This window comes from Haliaeetus albicilla, chromosome 26 (genome assembly GCF_947461875.1).
Source record: "Haliaeetus albicilla chromosome 26, bHalAlb1.1, whole genome shotgun sequence".
NCBI classification, from domain to species: domain Eukaryota; kingdom Metazoa; phylum Chordata; class Aves; order Accipitriformes; family Accipitridae; genus Haliaeetus; species Haliaeetus albicilla.
In genome coordinates, this window is record NC_091508.1 from 20,012,164 (window position 1) to 20,037,264 (window position 25,101).

The 25,101-nt window shown below is 46.1% G+C and overlaps 2 protein-coding genes across 5 annotated transcripts in view; both read left to right on the plus strand.

Moving 5' to 3' along the window:
* QSOX2 (quiescin sulfhydryl oxidase 2) overlaps nt 1-11,765 on the plus strand; it is a 29,249-nt gene extending 17,484 nt beyond the window's left edge. For both annotated transcript variants that reach the window (XM_069771129.1, XM_069771130.1), the window contains exons 10-12: nt 195-345; nt 4,563-4,751; nt 7,360-11,765. In XM_069771129.1, the coding sequence (XP_069627230.1) occupies nt 195-345; nt 4,563-4,751; nt 7,360-7,910 (891 nt within the window). In that variant the 3' untranslated portion in view covers nt 7,911-11,765. The remainder of the gene's footprint in view (nt 1-194; nt 346-4,562; nt 4,752-7,359) is intronic.
* Nucleotides 11,766-14,435: 2,670 nt separating this feature from the next.
* Nucleotides 14,436-22,246, plus strand: LHX3 (LIM homeobox 3). 3 transcript variants are annotated; one of them, XM_069771131.1, is made up of 6 exons: nt 14,436-14,613; nt 17,475-17,646; nt 17,976-18,178; nt 18,381-18,532; nt 18,657-18,828; nt 20,620-22,246. In XM_069771131.1, exons 1-6 carry the CDS (start codon nt 14,544-14,546, stop codon nt 21,036-21,038), a joined length of 1,188 nt encoding a protein of 395 aa, XP_069627232.1. In that variant the 5' UTR covers nt 14,436-14,543; the 3' UTR covers nt 21,039-22,246. The 3 variants fall into 3 exon arrangements, with proteins under 3 accessions (XP_069627232.1, XP_069627233.1, XP_069627234.1); XM_069771132.1 differs by lacking the exon at nt 14,436-14,613 and adding an exon at nt 16,345-16,454; XM_069771133.1 differs by lacking the exon at nt 14,436-14,613 and having other exon boundaries at nt 17,490-17,646; nt 18,010-18,178.
* The last annotated feature ends 2,855 nt before the right edge of the window (nt 22,247-25,101 follow it).

Here is a 25,101-nt window from a genome sequence, read left to right on the forward strand (position 1 = left end):
TTTAAAATTTGTTTGCCTTAAGCATGAACTCATTAGCAGAAGTGCAGAGAGAGTCATTTACTATTCTTTCCTTGGATCACCTCAATTTCAAGGTAGAATCAACTGTGACTGCTGTTATGTTCAGTAGTGAATTTAAGTCCCGGAGATGTGTATATCTTAAATACTATTTTTTTTTCCCCTCCTCCCCCCCCCAGATTTCTGGGATATTTCTCACTAAGAAAGTTCAGTGGGTCGGATGTCAGGGCAGCAGACCAGAGCTGAGAGGTTATACCTGTTCCCTTTGGAAGCTGTTTCATACCCTAACTGTTCAAGCTGCACTGCGACCAAAAGCTTTGATAAATACAGGTAAGCAGCAGTTATGCGAGACACTTGAAGGATGAGACAAATATGTACAGCAGTTCTGCTACACAGTAGAATAAGTAATGGATTAGAGCAAATTTTTTTTTTTGCGTGTAAATACTCAACTAACAACACATTGGTGGAGGACATTGGCTTTCAAGGCTTAGCTTTCAGGTTTGCACCAGCAGAGGTCAGAGCATAGCTTTACTGCAGCGGGGAGGCTTTGAAAGAAAGCGTGTCAGTTTGTCCTTGCTTAGAAATGTGGTAAATAAAGTATGTGGCCCTAAAGATGTGAGCAATAAAGCAGAAAAAGGAGAGAATTTCAAACAAAGACATTTTGAACTACCTGAAAAGGGATGAACATTGTTCAGGTTACCTAAGGTTACACTACTAATTTAATTTGAGAAGAATGAGATTTAACCGTGCAGTTTAGTAGCTATAAAAGATGTACAACCATTAGCCAATCCTTCTGTAATATTATTTCTTAAATACTGAATGCTGTGACTGTTTGGGTTTTTTTTTTCAGCTGAATGTACCTAGCGTCCGTTAGTCTGTGCAGTGATATACTACTTTGCAAGCACTCTGTAAAATTGCTGATTTTTAGACTTGCAGCATCTTGTGAAGCAGAGTGTTAATATTCTGGTGATGATTCCCATTTAAGAAACATGCTGGATATATAATCTATTTTCCTCGCACAATGGAAATAGAATTACTAATGGTAAAATATTGGCCTTCATACGTTTTTATTCTTGCCAGGACAGTGCTTTGTTTGGTTATAGTTCTATTTAGTTTTCATTTAAAGCCTTGTTAATGTCTCTTTGAAGGAATATAAGAATGCTAGATGGACTGTTACTAGATCATAAAACTCAGAAATTTGCAATTTGTCAGTTGCTGATTGTATGTTTAAAAAAAAAAATTATTATTTCAAATTATGGATACATGCATTTGTCCAGCATTACTTGCAATCACAGTGAAAACCTCTCAATTCTAAACACAGAATCTCCTGCAGAATAGGGATTTTTTTTTTTTAATAGCTAATCATCCTGTTGTTGATTTTTTGTTTCTCTCTTCATTTTGTCTTGTTTTGTTTGTTATTCATGGGACAGTAGGTTGAATCCCTTTAATTTAGTACTGTGCTCTGCCTGGTGAGTTTGGGGTTTTTTGTACTGGATGATAAATTAGCTGTTCAACAGGATCATGGATAAGTTAGATTTCCCCTTTTGTCCCAATTGCCAAAAGGTGTTCTAATTAAATGTAAAAATGTTCTTAATATTTAACTATACAAAATTGCGTCTTAAATTGCTCCCATGTTTCAAGCATGAGCTTCAGTTAGTCTGAAGTTAAAAATACATTGTAGAACCTGAAAACTCTTTGGCACACTTAACCATCGATTTAAATCGGGACAGATATGTGATGATCACTTCTTATGGCGAAAGAATTGGGTCAGTCTGAGACTGTCGGATTATGTCTTGGGAGGTTTTCCTCTCCTTATTGCTTGTTTAAATCCCATCTACTAAAAAGCATGATGTACTCCCTAATCCTTCCCACCACAGGTAGGGTTTTATGGTTCTTGTCCATTTTAAAGATTAGGGTTACCCTGAATTGCAGTAGTTTGGGAGGAAAGAGAAAAGGAGGATTACACGATGATACATGGCAGATGTTAATAGAAGATTCATCTCTGGGCTGATAAAAGAAAAACAAACAAAATGAGCCATTTTGCAATTGTTTGTTTTCTTTTTAAAGCAGCTGTATTTTTCTTGATAGTTTCCTCTGCTTGCAGAGTCTGGCAGTCAGTGTGAACTTGCTATGGCTTTCTTGATATAATGTTTTTATTGGTTTATATTTGACACATTTTATTGTTGAACGGTGTAATTTGAACCTGCAGTGGGATCAGCATAAGGGAATCCAAAGGAACTCTGAACAGAACTGCTCACATCCAAGGATGTATAAAATCATTATAGAAATCTAGTCCTGAGCACACTTAATTATATGAAATGTGTCTTTAGGTAATAGGATCTATTGGCATGAATAAGACAGGCTTGTGGATTTTATAAAAAAAAAAATCTGGATTCTTTTTAATCTGTTACTGAATTTGAAAGACCTCACCACAAAATGAATTTTCAAGAGCGTAACATTACACAGGAGAGCAGATATAATTAAATTTGTGTATGAATCTCTGTTCCTCCATAAAGAGATTATTTGCTAGTAGTTACTTTTGTTGTGTTTGCTGTTGTTTTTTTCTAAATATATATTTTAGTATACAGGGTAAAACTGTTTTGCCTGAAATTCATTTCAACTTTCCAAAATTATTTTTCAGCCTTTCTTTTAATACGGTAATTTAATCTGCTTTAATCTCATAGCTTTTATTTATACATGCCTATTCAATCACAGATATTGAATGTCTGAGTAGAGATTGTTTGCTTTTTATGATTTCTTTTTGGCTTTAAAGACTTTTTTGTTGCCATGTTTAAGAATGTAGCGTTGTTGTTCTAAATAAAGGTGTTTGTGACAGTCTAAATGCATTTCTTATACATAACAGATAAGTACTCTGATAGTTTTGAATAGGTTTTGTTGAGGATTTTTTTTTTCCAAAAAACAACACATGTACAGAGGGCATATGTGCTACCAAACTGTTTGTTACTCACTACGGAATAGGACCGTGAACAAAGCACCGTAACCCTTTACTACAGAACCTACAAAACCTGCATTGTAAATTACTCTTGATAGAGGTGTTCAACTGCAGGCATTGGTAATTTGATCAATCTGCATCATAAAATGTGTTTCATTTGACAAGTGTGTGTTCGTGATAATGTATAGTACATTTGTAAATACATTTGGGCATAATTTACTAGGTCAATTAAGCATGAATCAGAAAATCTGTGAGACTGAAATGAAACCATTAGGATTTCAACAAATTATATCAGGTTTTCAAGCCACTTATAGATGTAGGGACTACCTGCTGTCTCAATAAAGGCCCAGGACAAAGTTCTCAATCTGTAAAGACCTTAGCTTCCTTCTCAATAAAATAATAATTCTTTCACATTATCTTTAGTGTACAAGTGTGAATGTTATAGAAAGAATAATGTGTTTTGTATTTATTTTAGGAGGAATTCCTGATTTACTCTTGAAAGTTCAAAAGTCGCTAAGTAGCTGTTATGTGTGTGCATTCAGTGCCTGCCAAAAAAGCTGTGGAATTAATAACTGTAATGAGATTCTGGTATTCTGTAATACCTCGGAGTTACGGAGTAACAAACAGATATCACAGGCACCTTGTGAAATACTTACCAGAGGGGTTTTGACCCTTGGTTTTTCAGTAGCAAGGTCACCATAACTTTAGTGCCTGAGCATAAATGTAATGGTGAATACTTAACATAAATATTCATTTAGTTATTGGGCAAGATATTGGAGAAAGGCTCTACTTCCAGAAGAATTGTGGGAAGTATAGACAGCGTGGACTTCGCATGTTTTAACAATTTCAAGATGTACTCTGATAATGGGCTTCTGGAAAAATTTTTAATGTCTGATTTTCATTTAGCTAAGTTTGTTCCACCTCTCAACTTGTAAGATACTCTTTGAAAGGAGAAATTTCACTGTAAAGAACACTTGACCTTTAACTCTTATTTTAATGTGTTGTCCAGGGTAACTTTGAACGCAATTGTGTAGACTAAATGTGTTAGTATGTATTGGTATAAATAGCTACTTTGCATTTTTAATAACACTAGGGCTCACCTAGCATTTTTTGAACCTTAGTGTGTTTGAAAGAATTCCCTTGTAGTTGTGTCTGATATCCCAGATAACCTTTCAAAACAGTATGTTTTGAAACATGCTGTTTGAGATCAGTTTAAACTCTACATTATTTATTGCCAAATAATTTGGTTTCTAAATGTCTCACCTCAACCACTTAGTGACAATATCTTATGTGTATTTTGTGGGGGAGGGGTATTTCTTCTAAGAACTGTGTGAAGCTTTTAATCCCTCTAATATCTTTGTGACTTACTGAGGTATAGGTTCTGTATGATGGCACATGTGTTATGGATATCTTTAAATTACAAAAGTGGCTAGTTTCTTATCTTTAAAGTGGAGGTATAAATTTACATGGAACAAGAAGGTAGCAACATTTCCTTTCCTTTTCCCATAGTTCACTTTTATGTACATTAAAGTGCTGATGTTCAAGCTGTGTTTGTCCAGATGATGCTGAATGCATCTATCGTCTGTCTTCCTAGGTCTTGAAGACAATCCCCAAATAGTACTTCAGATCATGCGGAGATACATTCACCACTTTTTTGGATGCAAGGCTTGTGCTCAGCATTTTGAAGAAATGGCTAAAGAGTCCATGGATTCCGTTAAAACGTTAGACAAGGCTGTTCTCTGGCTCTGGGAGAAACACAACGTAGTGAATAACAGGCTCGCAGGTATGGAAGACCTTGCTTAGGAAAACCCACCAGAGGTAGCTGTGTCTGAAAGCCAAGGCTGTGGCATTTTATACAATGTGGTTTGTATTTGAACAAAGGGATGTGCAAATGAGGCTCTGTAACAAGAATTTAGAAGCAACAGTAACAGTTGTTCCAGTTTGACTTTCCTTTATTAAATGCTGACTTCAAAAGACTAACTCCACATTTACATTGGTGTACAAGAAAGGGTACTTGTGTATAGAGCAAAACCTAGAGCATCCCAATCAACTATAACTCTTAAGACCAACATGCTAAACTTTGCATGAGTGAGAAATATATACTTGAGATATGCTATCCTCCGGTAACATAGTTATCTCTTATCATATATAATGAAAAAACATCATTCTCAAAGATACTGTTTCTTCTGAGATTTTACCTGTTGCTTGATGAGAGGATATTTCTGGAGTACAAATCAAGCCTTTTCAAAAAGGAGCATACAGTTCAGCTACTTATCAGTGGATAAAAAATAATTAAATTTCTTTCTGTAACAGTTTAAATAGATGTTAAAACCTGTCTTCGTTTTGTTCTGGAGAGATGCTGTATAGAAAATGATGATAATTGAACAGGAGACTTTCTCAGGATAAAAGAGCCTAAACTATTAGCAGATCAGCAACTGAATAAAATAAAATTACTGTGTGAAGAAAATCTGTCCCCCTGCTAGATTGCCATGTTTTCAGTTAGACTAAAAGTACCGTTAAAATACTGGTTGTATTTAATCCGTTCTGTTATGGGAATATCAAGTAACTAAAGCACTAAAGAAAATTGGTTTCTCTTTACACTTAATCCCTGTCTGCTGTTATGGATCTGTGTAATGTAGCATTAGTTACAATTTAAATATGGTATATTGTGTTTATATTATGGTTATGCTGAATTCCCAAGATTTATGAAGTATTAAATACTCTTGTGAGCATAAACAGTTTGTCTCCTTTCTCCAAGGAGAAAAGTAAATGATGAGGTATTAAATAAAAACATCCCCCTAATGTTTGTTACTATTGCCAGGTTGAATACAGAAAAAAAGTCATCATGGTAACTTGAAGTTGCTAAGTAGTGGAGCAATACACTTATTTAGAACATTAAGTTATTGGAAAACTCGCATGGATATTGATTTAGATGATGCAACAGCCGGCTAAAATACCCTTTTAGTAAGAAGTATAAACGTACTGGAATAACTAATAATATTAAATTATGCTTTTTAAGTTTACTAAAATTTCTCTTTGGGACAGTGACTTATTTTAATTCCTAAAAGCTGCATCTGTATTTCTGGAAATATATATAGCTTTCAATGAGAAATGATGTTTGACTGGTCAATGAAAACACCTTGGCACAGCCTTCAAGTGCAGGTCATGAGATTGTTGTATATGGCTCTGCCCTATTTAATTCTTTCCTGTTGCTTTAGAATGTACAGAATTTATAGCGTTCTTCTTTTTGGCAGGAAAACATGAAGTACAGCAAGTGTTCTGTTTGTAATCTTACCATAAGACATTTTGTTTCTACTTTCTCTACTGAAACAATTTGATTACTGAGTAATACTTATTTAAAGATATCTGAAATGCAAACTTGCTCTCATACTTGCAGGCATCAAGGAGACAAATATTTTAAGCTTTCTCTGAATCCCTAAACAATATTTTGCTCAAAATCATGGGGAAGTTTCCTGCCTTTAAAAATTATAAAAATAACAATAAAAAAGAATCTATATTTATTTCTGAAATAATTTAAGTGTTAGTGTACTAATAACAATCAGATAAATAAATTAGCTTTTTTACCAGGTACAGGTTTTTGTTCTAAAAATTATCTCCATCCACATTTTAAAAATATTTTTTTTAGAACAAAGTGCAACACTAGCTACAGTGTTCAGCTCTGCCATCAAGACAGAAAAGTGGCCAGAGCTATGAGCAACTAAAATGTTAAAATTGGATCTAGTTCAAGACAGCATTATATGTTTAAATGCTAAAAAGCAAGCTGAAAAATACATCTTAAATATGATAATAGTTTTTAAAGTACTGAAAATAGTTTGCTATAGTAACAATGCAAGCTATGAAAAAGCAAGCTTAGGATAGAATGGTTCACAATATAGAAACATGAAAATATCCGCAAGTCTTTGGCCTTGAAACTGCTTGCTGCAAACCAAGCTTCAGGATTAAAGAGTATTGAGTGCAAAAGAGCAGTTTGTTTTGAACCATAATTCAAGTTAACCCCTGAAAGGCCCAGATGGTGGTGTTTTCATGCCTTCTAAAAGCATAGCAATTGTAGTATCTTGTATTAGAATTTGAATGCTACAGCTTTTACTGAGAGAAAAGGAAAATAATTATTATTTAGTGTTTGTGTTTTGAAAGAGGAAGCAACACTTTGGAACATAATTGATGCATCCATAAGGAAACCTATGAATTTCCAAATTTGTTCATGATTGTTTTCAGTTTAATACAAACGTTATTGGGCTATGCTTTTTTTGCCAACCTCACTATTTATGAGTGGAAAATATTCTCTGTGGTTTCCAGTGAAACGTCTGATGGTTCAGCTTCCCTAGTTCATTCAATTCTGATAGTTTTACGTTTTTTCTCCTCCCAATTAGGTGATTTGACTGAAGATCCAAAATTTCCCAAAGTTCAGTGGCCAACTCCAGACATTTGTCCTGCATGTCATGAAGAAATTAAAGGATTACACAGCTGGAATGAAGCCCAAGTTCTACAATTCATGAAGTGTCACTATAACACTGAAAATATTCTATATAAATACACTGAAAGCCAGACTGACTCCAGCGAAACTGAACAGGGAGATACAAGGGAGTTGAAAGACAAAAGCCTACTGAAGAAACCAAGTGGAAACAAAGAAAATAAAATCCAGGATAAAGAAAACATACTCGATTCAGAATCTAAGGTGTTAGATAAGCTAATAGCAAACCATGGACCTGTCAAAGATAGTGGTAAAAGTGCAGTTGGATCAGCTAACCTTAAAGAGACGAAGCAGGCCGTGTCTTTCTTAGGGATTGGATTTTCAAACATAGACATGAGTCTGTGTGTCATACTGTATGTAGCATCATCCTTATTTTTAATGATAATGTACTTTTTTTTCCGAATGAGATCTAAACGGTGGAGAGTGAAGTATTATCGTTCATCTGTATAGAAGTTTAAATCGGAAACAAAGTTTTCATTGTACATGGCTGTTCAGTACCAGATACAGCTTTAATATTTATGATCAGGGATTTTATATACAGTATTCCATGTTTCAAAACCCTTTCTCCCCAAGTCATTTCACAAGTGTTCTAGCTTAATATATGGAGCTCGCTGTAAGAACCCTAATCTTTAACTGAGGCACACAGTGCTATCATAAAATGTCCACTGAAGGAAGCATTGCATTTTTCAGTTAAGATTTTTCCATGACTTACCACCTACATCCTTTACTCATTTTCAGAGTAAACATTGCATTATGCAATCAACTGTGCCTGGTTTTAGAAGGAAATTGGATATTGTTTTGTGTACTTCGTCAGGTGGTTTTTTTAATGTATCCAGAGCTGATTTTGCCTACCAGAGTACTGAACAGTTATGCTGTTACCTTGGCTGCTTCATTTGGAGAAGCAAGAATTCTGATTTTTTTTCAGGAAACAAGAGTTCTATTCTGATTAAATCCATTCTAAACCTATGTGACTTCCCGAAATATTATTTACACTGCATATTTAAAGTAGAAAGCATTACACGTTCAAATAAGTCTTCCATTCTCGTGTGCATTCCAGCCAAGGATGTGTGTGTTTCTGCTAGGGTGAGAGTTTTGTGGCAGTTTGTATCTCAGTAAGCAGCCTGATTCCACTTGCTAATTCTGTCATCCATTTTAATTGAGTTTAGATGTAAGCAGGGACAGCCTTGGACCCAGTGCATTACTTGCTCCTCTATTGGATGTGTTAATGGAGCATTAGATAACTCACCTCACTCATTTATGAACCAGAAAAGTAGCTGAGTAATTATTGTGTTATCCAGATAGAAGCCAATTCTGATGAACTCTAATAAAGGGGAACAGTGTTTTCAATGAAGGACAGTGAGATTTGCATCAGCATGCCAGAACAAATTTACAGATCTGGAAATACTAAGTTTCTTACGATGTTGAATAACTCCATTACAATTTAGTAATTTTCTCCTTGTAAGGTGGGGTAAACACTTCACCTGGTATTTCCAGTTCTGAGTTCACAGAGAGTATCACCTGCTAGCTGTAAAGTTGTCTGTACAGTACTTAGAAGAACAGCCCATTTCTCTTGCCCTTCTGCTGGAGTACTCCTCTGTTTGGGTCAAGAAGCGTTTAACTAATGGTTAAGTCTGAGAGCTGCTCCATCCTGGGATGTGGCAGTGATTGGGAATATGGCAGTTGCCTTTACAGGTCTGTCTGGTTGCCTGGGGTCCTGGCTGGCAGCAATTAGAAGAAACCATGAAAACAGTTATAAAATTACCATGTGGAATAGGAGTTTCTTTCTGATCCTAGCTGTGGGGGATAATTCACGTCCTGGATAGTGAAGTTTATAATCCTATCCAATGTAATTGAGCATGTTCTAGTTATCCATTACCTAATCTTTAGTTAATCCTAATAGGTTTTGGCCTCAATGTTTTCTTGTGGCAGTGAGTTCTACAGATTAATTATGTTATATAAAAAGGCTTTTCCTTTCAATTCTACATTTGCAACTTTTAATTTAATTGAACGTTTGCTAGCTCTTCTGCTACACGTGAAGGAAAAAATAGTCCCTGGCCAATTCATTGTATTTACACTGTTAGTGTGTCGTCCTCCTATTTCCATCATAAGCTCTAGGATAAAAAGTATTAAAGCCTAGCAACAAGAATGGTCTAAAAGCACGAAAACTCAACAGGGATATTTTTTTGTAATCAAATCTTGTTTGTTCACAAAACTGAACATTTCTGACACGAGTTTCTACAGCTTCCAATTAGAATAGCAAAATTGGGCTTCAAAGATTTATTGTCCCTTGTTCCTTAAGTTTATCAGAATAACATACACAAAGTAATAACCTTCTGTGGTTATTGTAAATGTGTCAGAGGAAAAAAAAAATCTCCATTCACATGACACTGTTGGTGTGACATACAGAAAGAGGCGCATTTTCAGGCTTTCTTAAACCATCTTCACTGTTTATTGTATGCACCCGATGGCTCTTGCTCCAATGTGAGAAACTTGACTCCACGCTCTCTCGGCGAAGCTGGGTGCCAGCTCCTGCCTTCTGCCATATGCTGCCTCCGAGGAGCTGAGAGCTGCTGGGAGCACCTGTGGGCAGCTGCTTCTGCCTATGGTCTGACCTGAAAACTTTTCTCTAATTTTGACATTACGTCTGTGACGTTAAGTCAGTCTGTGCTTTTTAAGGACCCTCACTGTTCAGGAGTTCTGGCTCAAGGAGCCATCGTGTGTCTCCCTCTTCTTCAGGAATTTATAAGAGTCCTATAATTACCTTTGTAGCACCTGGGCTTGAATATTAAAACAACTCGTGAGTAACTAGAAAGATAGTGAACCAGTGGTGGAAGGTTGTCCAGGCTGGCTCATTGTGCCACTTGCTTTGTGCTGGAATCCAGTGAGAGGTCCCAGGAAGAAAAATTGGACATTTAAGTGACCTAATCTGGGGAGATGTTGATATCAGCTGAGAAGCAAGGACATTTAGCTTCTCAAAAAACCCCACCCAAACACCAAAAAAACCCAAAACTGCAGCATAGCAAGTATTGGATCTGAAAAGTTTGGCCAGTTTCTGTGGGACTATTGAATTTCCTGCTGTCAGTATTGTTGCACATTTTGAAGTTGAAAATCGGTCATTACTGCTGTTGTTTAGAACTCTACCAAATATATAGATCTGAGTTTGTTAGCGTTGACTCATTCTACTTATTTTCATCTGCATATGGAAACGAAAGGCTTTGAAGGTTTGTAGGGATGATTTTGCCATTAAAACAGCAGCAAATGTGGTTTTGGAATAAGGGCGTTTTTTGCTACACACCATTAACTTTCATGTTGCTGTGACCCTGCTGGAAACATGACAAAACCAAATGGTACTCAAACCTCCTGTGTTCTTTTTTTTTTCTTAAGAGTGTAAAAGCATGAAATTAGGATGTTGATTACCCATGTTGGTGCTCTAACTCTGTTACCAGTTAACTGGCCAAGGCTTTCACTTTAACTGCTAGTAGTGACCTCACCTGGAAAAGTTTTCTTGACTTTGAATTCAGTTGTGTAAATCTTGGTTTACTTGTTCTTATCTTCTATCTTTATAATTACAAATTACATCCTTTTATGTACTCTGACTGTAAAGTTGTATTATGTCTGCTGGTGAATGTGTGATGCTGCTTTGCCATGGTGCATTATCAGTGGGTGAGTTACAAGAAAGTGTTTCCTTTTCAAAACTGCCTCAAACCACTATCTCCTCAGTCCTGGAGGTTTTATTTGTGTAATGTGTTGTACCACAGAAGTTTCTTCAATGCCACTTTCATATGTGGACTAGTGGCAGTCATTTCCGAGAAGGATTTCTTGGCCCTTTGTAATTCATGGAGGCTTCTTTGCTCTTTGGATGTTTTTAAAGAGGAAATATTAAACCTGCATAGAAAATAAGAGTACTGTGGAATGTGCCAGAAGAGAAAGGAAGCTGCAAGTGCTAAAGAAAGCTAATGAAGTTATTCCTGAAAACTCTTAATTTTTAATTTCCAGCAGTGTATCCATCCTGCTGTTCCTGCTCAGAACTGGATGGGAACTACCATCTTAGCAAGAGGTCCAAGGTGTATTGTCTAGGTCTGTGCATTGCATATGAGGTGTTAAAAATAGTGAATGTACCATTTCAGTAATTTAAATGTTTTATTTATTTTAATTCAATAACTTGACATTTCAAGTCTATTATGTTTTGGTTGGTTTGGTTTTTTTACTCAGTCTCATACCTCTCTAGGAAGGAAAAGTGACTGTTTTGTACTAAATTGTAAACTAATGTGCTTGTTTAAAATAAATTGCAAACATTTGGGCAAACCGGTGCATTTTGGCTTTTTACCTGTATTTTCAAGTTCTTTTTAGCTAAACTGTATTGCAAGGATATCTTGCATACATGTCCATTTCAAACCACATTGGTCACTTTATGTAGGTACTTAATTTTGAAAAGTACCAGGAACAGGTAAACTTTTACTCCATTTCTTTCACTGTTATCCCCTAACTTTATAAAACGTGAGTGAGCGTTTGCAGGAGTGATGGAAGAATTGTCAGTTTCCGACCAATTATTTGCACATTATCTCTCTATATACACACATACACAAATCTTCCTTTCTCTTAAACCTGACCATCTCTTCTTTGGCCAGGATGGTGCTAACATCCACTGGGGGCTTCTGAATCTTTCTGCAGCTTCTGCTGGCAACCGCAGTGCCACTGAGGTGGGACGGTTGACTTGTTAAAAATATTGATTATCTATCTACAGAAGTACTACAAGATATTTTTAGAAATCAATAAGATTTCTAAACCTGTAAAATAAGGTTCTTTGAAATTTAGCACTGCAACTCACTTCTCCAGACAAACGTGTATTACCTTGCCTGGAAAACAGTGATGTTCCCCTGAGAACCTGATGTATGGGCTCATCACCTAAATGTCTTGAGGGCAAATGCAGACATTGTCCCTGCTGGGGCAGAGGTAGATGTGACCTGTCCTTACCACCCGAAGTGAATACACCTGCTGCCTTGTTTTAAACAGGTGCAGGGTCTGAAGCCTGCTACAGCCTGAGCAGGAGGGCACAAGAACGTGCAGAGTTCATCCAAAGGGGCTTCCGTGGAAACTTGCCGAGATGGTGCCACCGTGCAAGCGACCCGTGGGGCTGAAAACATGAGGCTGTGCAGGGCTGGCACGTGCCATCGATGGTCCTGAGAGGGACATTGGCCACTGCACTTCACCCTGCACAGCCACAGCTGCCACAACCCTGCCCCGTGCCACATGCGCTGGGGAACAGCCACCGCCACACACACACTTTTTCTTAAACTGCTTCCTTAAAGGATCAGACTAAAAATCCACTTATAAAACTGAGCTTAAAAGAGACCATGTGGGTCATCACCTGCCCCCCCCCCCCCCCCAAGAGCTGTTCAGGGCCCTGGGGAGGGTCGAGGTGCCCCAGTGCAGCTGATGCTCACCGTGGTACCTGGCATTACTGCAGCACGGTACTGATGATGCTCCACCAGTGCTCTACCTGTACCCCAGCTGTACTCCAGCCTGGCATTTCTAGGTACCTTATTTGGGGACCCCAGATCCTGGTCCCCAAAATGTCTCCCTGCATTATTTTCCAATCGTACGGGTCTGAGCCGTCCCCCAGGCTGGGACCTGTCCCCTGGCCAGATGAACCATCAGAGGGGACAATCCTGACCTGGCTGTTGGGAGCCCCGTGCCGTGCAGGACCCGGAGGAAGGGAGCAGGCAGGAAGGCAGCCTGGCACCCAAGGGTGCTCAGCAGCAGTGCGGGGCCAATGTGGGTGCCACCAGGTCGGGGTCCTGGGGGGCTTGGCGCTGGGCCCGCTCCCCGGCTGCCCCCACAAGCGGGCGAAAGTCCCTATGCTGCCGTCCAGCAGGAACATATGTGTGTTTGGAGGCTCCCGCCCCTAAGCTGCTTTTATTAATTTGTAATCCCCTGCAAGCAGGAGGTAAAGGGATTCGGGGGATTAACGGGCTCACAGTAACAACCACAATTATCAGCTCCGGCTGCCTGGGACAAGCGTTGCACACACGCACGGGGCTGTCCACCCCGGTGCACAGACATGCGCCAGCACACAGACACGTGCCCACACCCCAACACCTCCGCACACGCAGACACACAAGCACCCACGGAATGGAGCACAAGCACGCAGGTACGGACACAGGCACACCCACCTGCGTGCACACACACACACACGGAAACCCGCACACCCCGACGTGCACACCCGCATGGTTACACTGGCTGGAACACGCTCCCTCTTGCACGTACAAGCGCGCACACACACAAAGTGCATACAAACGAGCGCACGCACGTGCACCCAGCTACACACGCAGCCCTGCGTGTGCGCACCCTTGCACCCCTATGTGCCCATGCATGCTCCCGCACACCCACACGAGCGTGCAAATACGCGCACACACACACACACACACGTCTGTGTCCGCCCCATCCTCAATTAGCACCATTAACCTCGCAGGACGCCGATTGCCATGGGTCAGACGTGAGTCTTCACCCTTTACCTCTCCACGCTCATTAACTAATTAGTGGAGGGGGAAGAGCCCCCTCCCTCCTCCCGCGCCGCTCCCCACGGGCGGCGTCGGGGGCCGAACCACGGGGGGGGCAAACGAAATCCGGGCGTGGGGGCGGGTGGCGACCGGCCGGTCCTTGGGGAAGTCTCCCCCCGACGGCGACTCCCTCGACCCCCGGGCAGTGCCGCCGTCGGGGGCTCCGCGGGGACCCCGGGGCCGCTTCGCACCCCAGAAGCGGCGGCTGCAGCCTGAGCCCGCGCGGCGGCCCCGGCCACGCGTGGGACGTGGCGGGGGAGGACACGAGGGTGGGCAATGCCCCCTCCCCTCCCGCTTTTGTGATGCTAAAGAGCCCCGCGGTGAACCGCGGCCCAGCTGCGGCCCGGCCCGACGGTGCGGTGCCGCCCCCGGCCCGCCCCCCCCCGCCGCCCCGCTCCGCCCCGGGAGGCGGCCAGCCCCCGCACCGCTCCCTGCGCTCCCCTCCGCGCCTCTCCGCCACTCCTCCGCAGTCCCCCGCGCACCTCGGACAGCGGCTCGTCCCGGCGCGTCCGCGGAGGCCGCGATGTTGCTGGAACGGGTCCGAGCCGGTTCGGAGAAAGCAGCGGAGCTCTGCCCCTTCCCGCGGAGCCCAGGTGAGGGGTGGGAGAGCAAAATTCCGCGTCTCCCCGCGGAGGCAAAGGAGGCGGCTTTAGGAGCCCCGGCCGGAGCGGGGAGGCCAGCGGGAGCCGGCCCGGCCGTTGTCCCAGCCCGTCCCGGTTCCGCGCTCCCCGGGACACCGTCGGGGCAGGCTGCAGGGGAGGGCGGGCGGCCCGACGGCAGCGGGGGGTGGGGGGCCGTCCCGGTCCATCCCGCCCGCCCCACGCTCCCTCTCGTTCTCTCCTGCCTCGTCCCCGACACGGGAGACCGCCCCGCTGCCCCCCGCTCCAGGCGTCCCTTTGGGTCCCGTCCCGTCTGGACCGGGACTCCCCGACCGCTCCGGGGAAAAACGCGGCGGCTGCTCCGGGGTCGTCCCCCCCGCCCCGGCCCCAGCCCCGGCGGGAGCTCTGTCCCGCACCGCGGAGCGGCGGCTCCTGCCCCGGGCTCCGGCCGCTCCCCGCGCAACGAGGGCAGGGACGAAACGGGGAGTTTCTGCCCTGGCGGTTCCCCCCCGCTCCGACGGCGGACAGCCCGCCCGGCTCCGAGCCGGCTTTTCCCCCTTTAAAAAAAAACTCCCGTTATTTCCTCTCCTAAATGTTTTTTTGGTTTGGTTTTTTTTTTTTTCCCCCCCTCCGGTTTAACGAACGGAGCCAGCGCTGTCGGGGCGGGGAGAACCGGGCCGCGCTCCCCTGGCGTGTCCGGGGCGCCGGGGGTCTCACCGGGGGTGGCAGAGCCGGGTCCGGGGCAGCGGGTCCGGTGCCGGTGCAGGACCGTCCCGGTTCTCGCCAGCATCGACCGCGGCCGACGGAGGCTTAAAAACAAAACAACGAAGAACCGAGACGGGGGCCCCGCCGGGAGCGGGACCGACCCCGCGGACCGGGCAGCCCGGCAGCCCCCCCGCCGTCGGGCTGGTGCCCCCGGTCCCACCCCGGGCTCGGCGCCCGGTTTGTCTTTTTCCGTGGCTCTCCGCGGTGCGGACTTCGCAGCCGCGGTAGTTATGCGTTTGACCCGGCAATCGGGAGATGCTTTTGCTATCGGGGGGAGGAGACGAACACGGCCGAAAGCGAAGCCCCGGTAGAAGGAACGAGGCCAAAACGCCGGTTGCCCGGAGGACGAGACGCTCGTTTACGGCTCCGCGGTCCGTCCCCGGCCGGGCTCCGTCGGGGCCCGGGGAGGTAGCGAGAAGGGAGCAGCGGGGCTCACCGGGGCTTACCGTGCCGGAGGGCCGGGGCACGACCAGGACCGGGACCGGGACCGGGACCGGGACCGGGATCGGGGCGGGAGGGGGGGGTTCGTGCCACCGGAGGGGTCGAGCCGCGCGGTGCTTTGCCCATGCCGGGGACAAATCCCGGGGTTTGCGGCTCACAACGAGCTCGGGGCAGCGGCTGGTGTTGCCCCCCCCCCGCACCCCGGTGCAGTCCCCCCGCCCGGCCCCGGAGAGGGCGGGGGGATTAAATACAACGCGCCGCGATGCCCTGCCCGGCGCTTCAGACCGGCACCGGCGGGGACGGCCGGCAGCTAAAAATAACCCGCTTTAGCGAATTAAACCCCCGGCGCCGGGGGGGGTGGCAGCGGGCGGGGGGGTGGGGGGGTGGGCAACTGCCTCCGTGGTTTGGGGGGGCTGGGGAGGGCCGACGGGGGGGGGGGGGGGGGGTGGAGCGCGGATGTTCCGCACCTCGGCCCGGCCTCGGCAGCAACGGAGCGGGGGGCGCTTGCGGCGGCGGGGGCCGGGGGGCTGGGGGGGGCGTCGGGGGCTGCGCCCCGCGGAAGATGCGCCAGTGCCCGCGGCCCGTCTGAGGGAGCGGAACTGCCGCGGCCCGCGGAGTCGTCATGCAGCGTAAGAGCCGCGGGCCGGGACCGGGCCGGGCCGGGCCGTGTTACCGTGCCCGGTCCGTGCCGTGTTACCGTGCCCGGTGCCGGTGCCGGAGCCCAGTCCTCCCCGGGCAGCCCGGGGCTGGGGCCGCTGCCTTTAGCGCTGCCGTTATTGAAGTTATTTCTTTGGACGCGGTGAATTGTTGAGGAGACGATTAATACCTGTAACGATATCATCTCCATCTCTAGCCCTACGCACAACTATGCATCTCTATATATCTCTATATAGTTATCTTTACGTACAGATACTCTGTCTGCGTCTATCTATATCTATACAGCCGTGTCTATATATCTCTCCGTCTGTATCTATACCGATATATCTGTATGTACATACCTCTGTATCCACATTTTTACCCACCTATCTATATCTATACCTATCTACTGATATCTATATATTTATGTCTATATATCTGTACGTTTTCGTTCTCTACTGTATCTGTTTATTTTTATATCTCTATTTCTCTCTGTCTGTATCCTTATATCATCTCTTTCTATATCATTTCTGTCGGTATCTGCAGGGCGACGGGACAAGCCTGCCGCATTTTCATTCCCAGTGCAATTCTCGTAATTTTTGGCCGTTTCTTTCCCCACCCCGCCCGGGCTACCCCGCCGTTATTTGCAGGTGAATTTTGGAAGCGTAGGAAACGGAAAAAGAGCCGGAAATAATTGCGTTGCAACTTTGCCGGCGGCTCGGCCCGGGGATTAATTCCGTTCCCATCGCTTCCCTTCTCGTTTTCCTCGGTGTCCGCGGGCTCTTCCCCCTGTGTGCGCGGCCCCGGGGGTTCGCTGCCCTCCGCGGGGAGAGGCTCACACGGCGCCGAGCCAACGAATTTGAACGAATACTCATTTTTTTGGGTGCCGTTTCCCGGGCCACCCCCGGGTCCGCCGTCGGGCGGCAGCAACCCCGGAGGCGGCGGGCCGGTCCGGTCTCGGGAGGCAGCGGGGCCGTCGGGGCGGCGGCTGACGGGGGGCTGCCTCCCCGCAGAGATCCCGCTGTGCGCCGGCTGCAACCAGCACATCGTGGACAGGTTCATCCTCAAGGTCCTGGACCGGCACTGGCACAGCAAGTGCCTGAAATGCTCCGACTGCCAGACGCAGCTGGCTGAGAAATGCTTCAGCCGCGGGGACGGCGTCTACTGCAAAGAGGACTTCTTCAAGTGCGTGGGGACGGGACGGGGGGAGGCCGGGGAGAAGCCGCGACGGGGGTGTGTGTGTGTGTGTGGGGGGGGGGGGTCAGCACGGCGAGCAGCGGCGCGGATGGTCACGCGTGGGGTTCAGCACCGCGGACAGCGGCGGGGGCGGGCGGGTTCAGCACCGCGGACAGAGGCAGGTTCAGCACCGCGGACAGCGGCAGGTTCAGCACCGTGGACAGCGGCGGGCCGGGCCGGGGAGCGACCCCCGGACCCCCCTCCCCGTCCCGTCCCGTGTCCGTCCGTCCCCCCCTCTCGCCGCGCTCAGCGGCCGCCGCTTGTCCCCCCCCGCTCAGGCGCTTCGGGACGAAGTGTGCCGCCTGCCAGCAGGGCATCCCCCCGACCCAGGTGGTGCGCCGGGCCCAGGACTTCGTTTACCACCTGCACTGCTTCGCCTGCATCGTCTGCAAACGGCAGCTGGCCACCGGCGACGAGTTCTACCTCATGGAGGACAGCAGGCTGGTCTGCAAGGCAGACTACGAGACGGCCAAGCAGAGAGGTACCTCTTGCCCCGTCCCTCCCACCTCCCCCCCGAGGGCAGGAGGGAGGCGGCCCGGGACCCTCCTGCCCCCCCCCGGGACACGCTTATGCGGGTGCCGGGAGCATCTGTCCTCGGGGGGTGGTTGGAGGGAGGACGGGGTTCCCACGTCCCCGGGGCTACTCCGTGGTGACTTCACCTCTAACTCGCACCGTGTCGGCAGAGGCTGAGTCCACGGCCAAGAGGCCCCGCACCACCATCACGGCCAAGCAGCTGGAGACCCTCAAAAACGCTTACAACAACTCGCCCAAACCGGCGCGGCACGTCCGGGAGCAGCTTTCCTCGGAGACGGGGCTGGACATGCGGGTAGTGCAGGTGAGAAGGGGCGACCCTTACCCCCCCACCACCCCACCGGGTCTGCCCGGGCCGTGGGGTGGGAGGCGGCGGGGAAGGAGCCGTCCCGGCAGAGAGGGAGCTGCCCGGCGTGCCCTGCTTGCAGGTCTGGTTCCAGAACCGCAGGGCCAAGGAGAAAAGGCTGAAGAAGGACGCGGGGAGGCAGCGGTGGGGTCAGTACTTCAGGAACATGAAACGATCCCGGGGGACCTCCAAGTCCGACAAGGACAGCATCCAGGAGGAGGGACCCGACAGCGATGCCGAGGTCTCCTTCACAGGTCGGTTCCCCCGTTCCCAGCCGGAGCTATGCTGGGTGCGGTCTGTGTCCCGTCCCCCCCCGCAAAGCTGCTGTCCGTGTCTAGGCTGCTTACACCCCCTCGGTGCTACCTTATTCATTTTCAGCCATAATATAATGAGTGAAAACAAGTGCCCAAGGAAGGAGAGATGCAGAGCTGCGGGATTTACCGCGGTGCGGCCCCGGCTGCCCGGTTCTGGCAGAGCTGCAGGGCGGGGGGAGCTGGAGCTGCGGCAGCGAGGGGCAGCCGAGGCTGAGGAACTGGAGGGGAAACTCTGGTTTTCCTCCGAGGGGGCTGGGTCAGGTCCAAAAAAGTGCCGGGAGAGCAGGGAGAGCTCCCTGGGCAGGCGCTGCGGATGTTAGAGCTGCTGCTTATCTGCAGCCTTTTCAAGGGACTCTTGGAAATACAAAAAAAAAACCCCAGAGAGTCCAGAATTCCTGAATGTTTCTATGGGAAAAGTACGTAGAATTTTTTTTTTTCCATCCTATTTAGGGGTGGTTTTATTTGTGTAGTTCCTAGTCAGGACTCCATTCCCAGTTCTGTGGGAGTTGTTATCTCTCCCCTGTGCTGTAACAGGGCGATCGCTGCGTGTTCGGAGGTTCCTGCATCAGAGGGTCCCATTTTTGGAGCAGAAATTTCTGTTGATAAACCCAGGGACATAGCTACGCTAGCTCTTGCCCTGTGTATCCCCATCCCGCACTCTCCAGATCCAGGGCACCCACTGCAGGAGCAGGATAGGGCCCTGTGCTGAGTGCGGGGGGGGGGGGCTACCTGCAGCACCACGTTGGGGCACATTCTGCACGGCCCCAGCTCCAGCCCCAGGGCCAAGTGGTCCGTGCCGACATTACCTGGTCTGTGCCCAAATGTGCATGTGTGCATGTATTGTTTTTAGGAATACAGGAGAGAAGCTGAAATACGAAATTGTGTGTACATATTTACACAGACATACGTCTATAATGCGTGTATGTGTATACACACACAGCTTTGCATCTCAGCTTCTCTCCCGTGTTCCTAAAAACTATTTGATTTTCAAGTCTGTTTATACACACTGTGCATCAGCATCATTAAATATGAATATACTATAAATAATAACTAAAAAATGTTGAACAATTATTGATAACTTGATGCCACAAACAGGTTTGTATCCTAGGCAACAGAGCAGCTCTCACTGTCCATAAAGCCCCTAACAAATGAAAACAATTTTTGCCGGTAACTTAAAAAATATTGCTCATTTTTCAGAACTGTTTTTAAATCGTACAATTACATTTCATTAGCCTGTTCCTGAGCAGACAAATAGTGCTGAGTTTTGGTATCTTTTTTTCTGATCAATGGAGAGGTTTTCATGCATCGGTGAGTGTTCAGGTAGCTCCTAAAAATGATATCAAAATTTAAGATAAACCTCAAAGTCAAATAGAAATGCAGAACAAAAGGTGGAAAGACATTGAACTCCCATTCCCTTTTAAAAGATTATTTTAAAATCACAGTCTTAGATTTTAATATGCACTTTTCATGCATAGTTTTAAAATCCAAAATATATTAGATGTTTGTACTCAGAAAAAAAAAAAATCCTGTGGCCTTCTATGAAGATTCATCAACAAGAACGGGAATAGTAAGGAATTACAAGTGGCAAATGCGTGGCTGCTCTGCTCCCATCCATCTAATCTATTTATACCCAGAGCTTGCAGAGGTTCCCGTGCAACCACTGCCAGCTGTGCAACCGCCGCCAGCCATGACCATTGCTCTCCCAGTAAAACCAGTCCACTTCCCTTTCAGATGAGCCCTCTATGTCTGAAATGAGCCATTCCAATGGGATTTACAGCAATCTCAATGAAGCGTCCCCTGCTCTGGGGAGACAGGCTGGGACCAACGGGAGCTTTGCTCTGGATCACAGCGGCATCCCAGCTCAGGACCAGTACCACGACCTGCGATCCAACAGCCCCTACGGGATACCCCAGTCACCAGCTTCCTTGCAAGCACTGCCAGGCCACCAGCCTTTAATCTCCAGCTTGGTTTACCCAGACAACGGCTTGGGCATCATGGGACAAAGCGGACAAGGGGTGCCCCAGTCCATGAGGGTCCTGGCCGGGAACGGACCCAGCTCCGACCTCTCTACCGGCAGCAGCGGGGGATACCCGGATTTCCCTGCCAGCCCGGCCTCTTGGCTGGATGAAGTCGACCACGCTCAATTTTGATACAGGGTCCGCCACCGTGCAGTGGGAAGGGAAAGGACTCGGTGCTGTTAAACGTCATCTACTCTTGGAAATGAAGGAGGGACAAACTGTGACTGCCGAGCGGGGCAGGAAAGCGTGACGACATGGAGAGAGCGGACATGCTTTCTTTCGGAGGGCGACCCAGCAGCCGGTTAGCAGAGGACGGTGGGCAAAGGCAGTCACACTGCAGCGATTAGCATACGGAGCGTCCAAACGAAACTGATTATTGTGTCTTTACTAAACACCAAGACTTGTGCTTTACAAATTTGATATAAGGTATTTTGCTTTCTGTTGTCAGTGCATTCTCCAAAGCAAGGACTTGCTTCATCACCCATCCACACCGAAACCTTTTTAAGAGAAAATAAAGTCCTCATCCACGGTAAAAGGTGTGACAATGTCTATATTTCTATAGGAGAAATGTTAATAGTGAATCACTTCAGAAATCCATAGTAGAAAACTTCTCTGTTCTTCCAGCAGATTTTTTAAAAAGCGCACCGATGCGGTATGTTTTGTTTTATTTTGAATTTACATTAACTTTTCTAAAATGAAATGCTCTTTAATATGCCAATCATTTATCAACAACCCTTCTCCTTTGTAAAATGAAAATCATATGTTAATTCTGCCTCTCATCTTTTTAATTTGTAGATTGCTAGTTTTATTCTTCCATATAAGCATTAAACCGTGAATAGATGTATTTATTACCAAATAACTACACTTTTATCACGAGGTCAAGAGGTGATTTTTCTTGACCCAGGAACACTAGTGGCTCTGGGTTGTGAATCTTATGCTTTTCTTTCAAATTCCTTTGCAACAGTTTTACTGCAAAATGTCCCAGAAATCACCCTGATGTCTTGTTGCCAAATACCTTGGGGGGGATAGGGTTGTCTCTCAGCAGGGGGGTTCAGCTGGTTTAGTTCAAGCCATTCTCCAGGCACCGCTGGGAGTGTGTCGGAGTGAGCACATGCTTTCCTGGTGACATTTCTCTGTTCCAGGCATTTGTGTATTTCCACAGATATAGTGCGAGCTGACTGTGAGGAAAGGCAAGACAATATGTATATTGTTCTCTGTAAAAATTATTGAATTAACTGTAGATTATGTGAATGTCCAGTGTCTTTTATTTATATTCTCGCTCTCTCTCTGATGATCAAATACTTCAAGATTACAAATAAATTTGTCAGCTAAACTTTAAATAGTCTTCTGCTAAATTCACATCATAAGCATCAATATAGGTAAATACAATACCTGAAACTAGAAGGAAAAGCCCCCAAAACTCGATGCCATGTCTCAACAAAGTGTTGAAATACACTCTCCTCTTTAAATACAGGAGCAAACCCACCGATGCAAAAATGCTTTGGTAAGCAGAAACAAAAAATGACAGTTTTGGAGGCTGGCAATCTTTGGGAGATCCGAACAGTAGTGCTCTATGCATGCACAGGCTTTGATCGTGGTCAAGCTCTTTTTGACAGGTCACGGTTATTTTTCAGCATTCCTTGCAAAGGTGTAAGCAGAAATCTGTGCTGATAAAGCAAGAGAAAATAGCAGAGTCTAATATTGTCTGTCTGTGGACAGAATGCTGTGCACATGAAACACTGAAAGTCAGATATTGGAATATTTCAAAGAGAAATCAGAAAGAAAAGGAAAAAAAAACCCTAAGGAATGAAGCTTGACCGAACAGAGGCAGCCCGTGTGTGTGTACACCACGAGAGGCGCGTGCACACGCATATCTTCATATACAAACGTCCGTGGTCACGCTCCTCAGAGCACAGCGAAGCACTTTGCTGAAGTCTCTGATTTAAGAATCAGATGGGAGACACTTTTTAAAGCACATGGGCTTCCAGCCTCTCACTCCCCTGGGAAGTCGGGGAATATTTGTACCGGGGTCTTCCGTGTATCAAGCATCTTTGAGAGCGCGTGGATTTGAGACCAGCAGCACATTTCGGCAGGGAGGCAGCGCGGGGGTTGGGGGTGCAGCCATGTCTGGACCCGGCCCCGCAGGCGATGCTCTGGCACACGCCGTCCTGTGCTTTGCTGGGGACCCCACGGCAAGAGCAGCACTGGCCCCGGGAGGTTGCCAGCACCCTGGCACTTTGCCCCAGGGTCTCACCAGATGTCAGGTGAAGACACCTGGAAAGTCCAGGCTTTTATTCCTTCCCTTTTCTAAAGGACACATCGCCACTGCTGGAACAGGGGTGACGTGTCGTTGTCTCTGGCCTCTTGCTATAATCGCCCTCACTGTTTTGCAGCTGCGGGGGGATGTGTTCTTGCCATAACACACGGCCGGCCGTCGCTTCCTGGGCCTTTGCTCAGCAAGGATGGGATGTCTCCAGAAGTGAGCAGGTATTGACAGTATTTACAGAAAGATTTAGATTTGCAAAATCCTTGTTAACTACCAGCTCTGTGTGTAAGCGTCTTTACAGCTTTTCCCCCTCCTGTTACACAGGCATTGCACCTGAGGAGAAGAAACACGTCCAGTTTCTGCTCTCACTGAGCTATCAGAAGCCTGCCCAAAGCAAACCAGGTACCTGCATACTGCCTTAGTACTGTAATATTCACTCAACAGAGAAATTCACTCTTTTTTTTCAGGAGACCCAGTCCAAGAAGTATGGCAGGGAAAGGAGAAGCCCACTGTGTGACACCACAGGGTTTTTGCTTTAAAAAACATCAAGCCAGCTTGGACCCAGGGGTGACAAGTGTAAATTTTCCCATGTGTCTGCTCCTGGGGGATTTTTCAGATGGCTGAAGCTGTGGCTCCCGCAACCAAGGCAGAAATTTGCCTCATTCAGGTCTGAGCTCTCGAGTTTGAGCCCAGAGCTGGGCTCAGCAGCAAAAGTCTGGAGCTGCTTTTTCTTCCTTCTCTAGAACTGAGTAATAAAAAGACAGCTGTTGCTGCTAGTCCATAGGTATACTGCAAGGACCATGAAACTTATGGAGTAATAGAAATTTATGGGATTTAAAAAAGCAGATTACAAAACTTCACTTTTGCATATTCTGTAATGTGCAAAAAAGCACATTACAAAACAGAAAACAAGAGTTTGTGTTTTCAAGAATTCTGTGGTTTCTGCTCTCTTGCCCTATGATCTGGAAACACCCCCACCAAATCTGGGTAAGTGTTTTGCACCAAAATATTTGGGCAGTTCAAGCATAAATAATATTTTCCTATAAAAGACTAAAAAATACTTAAAAGACTTATTTCCTAAAAAAGCAGAAATAAGAACAGAAAGACAGAAATGTAGTTGATTTTAGGATAATGCTGCTGTTATAAAACCACTGTCTAGAAACTGTACTAATTGAACACACATTTTACAGATCTTTTTTTCATCGTTTCCCTCCCAGTAAATAACTGGTGCTGTTGTTCCTCTCACTCTGGGAATTCCCAGTGGATAGCTGAATTTAAGAAAGGAAGAAATGCAGATTTCCTCCTCTGCCTTTGTGCTTTGCTTTGAAAGGCAGAACGGGCTGAAAGTTGCCGGTGCTTGTGCTCGTCTGAACATGGAGAAGAGCTCCCTGAACGTCCTGATATAAAATTCAGGGGTTGCATTTCAGCCTCTCCTTTCAGGGCTGAGGCTCAGGGATTCCATTAATATAAATGCTTTCTTCCCGTTAAAAAGAAAACCAATTTGAAAGAAGCAAATAAAACTAACACTATCCAACTGACTGACAGCTTGTAAAACCCAAACAGAATTAGGAAGAGGGGTTTTGCATTGCTCAATTTGCAGGTGAGCTTTACAACCTCCGCTGATTTGCGTGAGTGCATGACACGGGAGGCAGGAAATTTTTTGTGCTCTCAGTGAGGAAAATCTAAAGTATGAATCTTTTTTTCCAAACAGCCTATTTGTCTTTTAGAAGCAGTTGTGCCTAAACTTGCATTCCCTACAGACGCAGGAAATGATTAGATTTTGTGTCAAACAGTAGAAGTAACATTTTTTTCTTGTTCTGATTTCTTGTATGAAGCCAATGAAAGCGAACCCCTCGTGCTAGGAGGGATAGACACCACCTTACTGTTAAATGTTTTCTGCAATTTCTGCGGGGGTGTCAGCTCTGCAGT